Source organism: Mixophyes fleayi, chromosome 9, assembly GCF_038048845.1.
Source record: "Mixophyes fleayi isolate aMixFle1 chromosome 9, aMixFle1.hap1, whole genome shotgun sequence".
NCBI classification, from domain to species: domain Eukaryota; kingdom Metazoa; phylum Chordata; class Amphibia; order Anura; family Limnodynastidae; genus Mixophyes; species Mixophyes fleayi.
The window spans coordinates 70,496,134-70,501,769 of record NC_134410.1 but is presented as its reverse complement, the minus strand read 5'-3'; the positions used below and the strand labels follow the sequence as shown (position 1 = coordinate 70,501,769).

The 5,636-nt window shown below is 42.1% G+C and overlaps 1 protein-coding gene across 1 annotated transcript; it reads left to right on the top strand.

Annotated features, from left to right (window-relative positions):
• Positions 1 to 1,985: 1,985 nt before the first annotated feature.
• On the top strand, positions 1,986 to 5,177 carry LOC142101632 (uncharacterized). Its single transcript, XM_075186039.1, has 2 exons — positions 1,986 to 4,602; positions 4,687 to 5,177. Exon 1 carries the CDS (start codon positions 2,123 to 2,125, stop codon positions 3,761 to 3,763), a length of 1,641 nt encoding a protein of 546 aa, XP_075042140.1. The 5' UTR covers positions 1,986 to 2,122; the 3' UTR covers positions 3,764 to 4,602; positions 4,687 to 5,177.
• The last annotated feature ends 459 nt before the right edge of the window (positions 5,178 to 5,636 follow it).

The following is a 5,636-nucleotide window of genomic DNA, read 5'->3' as shown; positions in this document are numbered from 1 at the left end:
TTGTTACAGTATTGTTTATAATTGTCTTTTTCTGTTGGATTTTATTGAAAGTTGTGAGAAATATTAAAAAAGGCAGAAGTCCTGCAAATTTGTTATAAAAATCCTCATTCAAATAAAGGGACCATAAGGTAATTCCTAATGGGAAATAAAGGGTCCATAAAGGGACAACAAAGACCCGAAATATATGACGGTCTGAGTCCAATACAGTACGTGTCTAAACGTGGAGGTAAAGACCTCACTAAGGGAATGAGGAAATTATTTAAAGTAGTAGGACTGTCTGAAGAGGGCACATTAAAAGTTGCATTCTGGAAACAGTTTGTGAAAGACAATGAGAAAGTTTTAAAGGAAAAAGGATATTTTAAAAGGTGTCAGATGTGGTGTAAATTGGCAGAACAGTTAGAAGATGATGATATCCCCAGTAATATGTTACAACTGACAAATTTAAGTGATACAGAAGAAGAAACACCAGTGGTGGGGTCCCTGGTGTTCCAAATAATAATAATAATCCATTTCTACCCCCATATCCACCCTCCCCATCAGGACCCATCATGTACCCTGATTTAAGACCCCTCTCTAATAACCAATCAGGCTTGAATTTAAGACAAAGACCCACGAAACAGCCCGATTTCTATGGACAATGGGCGTTTCCTCTGGTCACCGGACCACTGCCATATAATCCTAATACTAAACCTTTCAACAATAAAGTCAAAAGTGATCTCCCTTACGGAACCACTTGTAAAAAATGTTTTAGATGTGTCCCCCCATATTCAGAAGTCTGTCCATTCTGTGGCCGTCCCCAGGAATCCACTGATGAGAAGTGTGATCCCCCACAGTTAACCATGGATATGTTCCCCTTGGGAACTTCCACTACATTAGATAATGCAGACCCCCCTGCAGTAATACGCAGAACTGTCCAACATAGACCATGGACCCCGAGTGAGTCAAGGGATATCTGTGACAAAAGTCCCGATCCCAGAAAACATCCCACCCAGTGTCTTGCCTACTTTAGAAGAATGAATAGAATTTACACTTGTACATGGTCAGACTTGGAAGAATTAGCCAATATTATAATCGGCCCGAGTGGAACTGCAGTCCTTAAAAACTCAGATAATGTAGAATGTCCCGTAGATAATATCTGAATCTGCAACTACCTTTTTAGCCAAAATGAATGTATGGGCAGCTGCAGAACAACGTAAAGTCCCGGTAGGCACTCCCTTAAAGCAAGATAACGGGGAAGACTGCCGTAAGTGGTATGATCGGTGCCTAATCAATCACACGGACGGAGGATTCGGCACTGCTGAACTCCGTGAAGTACAATTACTAAAAATACCTTTCTCATGGGTCTTAAACAAGAAATGAGAGAATCTCTATTCAGAAACAGACCAGAGGCAGGTAGTATGGACATGGAAGTCCTACTTGATATATTACGGGTAATGGAAGATAGGGAAGAGCAGAAAAAGAAAAAAAAACCCTATTTATATTATCCAAACTACCAGTGATAAAAGAGGGGCAAGAGACCCTAGTGGCACAACCCTCGGAGCATGTTTCTTTTGCAAACAGACAGGACACATGAAAAGAGATTGTCCCAAATCCCCATGTATTACTCAATGACATTCCAGCATCATCTACCAGGTTTTCTGTAATTGATTTAGCAAATGCATTTTTCTCTGTACCACTACACCCAGATAGTCAGAAATGCACTGCGTTTACAGTAGATGATGCACAATATTGTTGGACTAGATTGCCCCAGGGAGCGGCCATTTCTCCATCGGCCTTCTCTGAAGCCCTGCATACAGTCCTAACTGCATGGGCACCAGAACATGAAAATACACGTCTAATGCAGTATGTAGATGATTTACTGCTCTGTGCAGACACTGAAACAATTTGCTTAAAGGAAACAAAAAGTTTGCTAAAATTTCTAGCACAAGAAAAATGTAAAGTCTCAAAAGAAAAATTTCAGTGTGCTTTACCTCAAGTACAATTTTTGGGTCACTGCATATCAGCAGGCGCTAAACATCTGTTAAGCTCTAGAGTAACTGCCATACAAAAGTTCCCGCCCCCCACCACAGTGAGACAGTTACGTGCCTTTTTAGGACTTGCTGGCTACTGCCGGGAGTGGTTAATGAATGCTTCAGAACTCTTAGACCCTCTTTACACTGTAACTAAGGGTAACGCCACAGGCCCAATCACTCTAACAAGTGAACAACTAATAGCCTTTGAAATAATAAAGGAATTGATTGCAAGTGCCCCGGCTCTTGGCCTCCCTAACTATGAACTACCGTTCAATATGTTTTGCCACGAACAAAATGGTCATGCACACGGGGTACTGACACAAGAACATGGGGGCAAACAGAGACCACTAGCATACTACTCTCAAAAGCTAGACCCTGTTATAACAGCAGCTCCCACATGTATAAAAGCAGTAGCTGCGGCTGCGTTACTGCTACAAAAAGTTGCAGACATAGTGTTGGACCACCCACTCACCATTCAGGTTCCACACTCAGTAATGGAAATACTTAATCAAGCCAGAACAAAACACATTTCTGCAGCCAGACTAACCAAATATGAAGTGGCACTTCTCACACCCTCGAATGTCACACTAAAAAGATGTACAGTTTTAAATCCAGCAACATTGCTCCCAAGTTGCATGGATATAAAAGAGGGGAGTAGCAGTAAGAAAGACGGTGACATCCGCCCGGGCACTAATGACAGTGGCATCTGCCTAAGCACTGATGTAAGCGCAAACAGCACACACAGTGACAGCGCAGAGAGTGCACAATCTGTGACAGGGCAGGAAATGCAACTCAAAAATTTTCACAGTTTTAATGATCATGACTGCTTAGCCCTAATGGACTTGGAAACCACACCTCCAGGCAATGTAAAAGAAACACCACTAGCAAATCCTGACCTACTACTATTCGTAGACGGGTCCAGGTACTACGAGGAGGGTTCCCCTAAAACGGGGTATGCAGTCACAACTGAAACTAAAATATTGATTCAGCAACCCCTTCCACCCAGCTTTTCAGCACAGCAGGCTGAACTAGAAGCACTAATCAGTGCATGCCAATATGCAGAAGGGAAAACAGCTAATATTTACACAGACTCCAGGTATGCTTTTGGGGTAGCACATGATTATCAAAGCATCTGGAAAAACAGACATTTTATGGCCTCCAATGGGAAACCAATAAAAAATGCAGACATCATTTTGAGATTGTTCACAGCTTTAGAACTGCCTGAAGAAGTGGCAGTCATAAAAATAAAAGCGCACACAAGGGAACAAACCTTAGAGGTAAAAGGAAACAGACTGGCAGACCAAGCTGCTAAGGCAGCAGCAGATTTACCATTGGTCAAACATTATCTACTGACCACTGCCACTCCCACATTCCCTGTAGACCTAGAGATGCTTAAAATTTTACAAAAACAGGCTACAGAGTCAGAAAAAGAGGAGTGGAAAAAGAGAGGAGCAGAACCTGAAAAGGGATTATGGGCATCAGCAGACAAACACTGTCTTCCCAGAGCCCTTTTTCCCACACTGGCCACACTAGAACATGGCCCCACACATGTCTCAAAAGATGGGATAATTAACTCTGTGTTTAAACACTGGATTGCACCAGGCTTCAGCACTGCTGCCAGTAATCTGGTAAAGGCCTGTGCCATCTGTAACACAAACAATCCTGGTCACACAGTGACCGTACCCCTCAGAGTAACCCCAAAACCTCTCTACCCATTCCAACGTATACAAAGAAACTACTGTCAGAAGTAGTATGCAGATATGGTGTCCCAGAAGTGATAGAATCAGACAGGGGCACCACCTTTATGGGTGAAGTAATGACAACTATCATGTCAGATTTGGGGATCAGTCAGGCATTCCATACTCCCTACCATCCACAGAGTAGTGGCAAGGTGGAAAGATTAAACGGCACACTGAAACTTAAGATACAAAAAGCCATGAAAAGCACAGGAATGCCCTGGTTACAGTGCCTCCCCCTTGCCCTATACTCAGTCAGGACGACACCAAACAAAAAACACAGGCTAAGCCCCTATGAGATATTATTTGGGGGGCCGCCAAAAACAGGGTGTTGTTTTCCTCAATCTATGGTAAAACACCAAGGTGAACTGACTAATTATGTGAAAGAATTGCAGAAGTCCCTCACTAATACACATTCTCGAGTTTTCTCTTCTATCCCAGATCCAGAGGATTGTGTTGGAACACATGTCTTAGTACCGGGAGACTACGTTGTTGTGAAGAGACACGTCAGGAGGGCTCTGGAACCACGATTTGAAGGACCATACCAAGTCCTGCTGACCACACCCACTTCAGTGAAACTAGAGGGGAAAGATCCTTGGATCCACGCCAGCCACTGTAAAAAGGCCACGGTGGCTCAGGATCAATCATGAAGGCTGTGTTCATTCTGTGTTTTGCAATAACTATAAATGTATGTTTCAATATGGATAGCCAAGATATGCATTTCAATATTGATACTATATGTTGCTTTTAAACTAAGCTTATGTTTTTTCCAATGCTGTTTGAAAAGATGCAAAAAAGATATCAAGATAAAAAGGTCACTTAAGAAACATCTAAAGTCCGATCCAGAAACCCAGGTCCAACTCACTCTCACTAGACTCTGAATAAGTTACATACTTAAAAAGGTTCTCCCTTATGTTTTATTATTTTCAAGAACCCAGGTGTACATAAACTATAGACCTGGCTGAATGTACATTTACCATCCTCTAAGGGCCTGCTAGGGGTTCCATTGAATTGAATGAAGTAGGTCAGGTGCAGGAATACTTTGTGCACACCAAAAGGATAGGCAGGATAATTATAAAAATGATAAAAAAGAGGGGTTTATGTGAGAGATATCCATTTAATCAATTTCTGAAAAATGATACATTTTGTATAATTAATGTCTGAGCAACAATCTGCAGGGCTCTGCAGAGCATTACCATGTAACCGATACTTGACTTCTTGTTCTTCTGCTTTGTTTCACATGTTCTCAAGAAGTCTGCACATCTAGCAGTTTCCTGTGAAAACCCCACACCATTGAAACCGCAGCTATTTCTGCCACTGGCTTGCGCGACTGAAACAAGAACATCTGCTGATCCTAAATGTCAAACTGCTGTTTTGTTGTGTAACCATACATCTTTTTATGCCATCTTCTGTGTATAAATAAAACTACTCTGACTGGGGGCTGGTCAGAACCAGATTGAGTTTTCAGCCTTACAACTGAACTTTGTCTGTCTCTCTATCGATCGATACCCACTTAAGACAGGTGCCAGGGCTCGAGAGAAAGGACCCAATAGAGGCTATCTCTGACACTGTATAAGACGCACCTATATAAATCATGTGAAAAAATTGAGGATAAACATTATCCTCAATTTTTTCACAGAGTAATTGTGCAGCTTATACAGAGGAGAGACAACGCTATAGTCAATTCTGCTTTACCCTGTCAGATGATTCCTCTGTCCGGTAAGGGCTTGTTTCTTCTGTCAGTCTGATCCTGATGCTGGAAAGCCGCTTAAGGTCCTCTTCGTAATGACCAGATGTCCTTTCAGGACCTGACAAGGTAAATTGAAAAGTAAATTTAACACACAGAAGCACCTTATTGGGTTATAAGAACAAGAAGAAACAACATGAC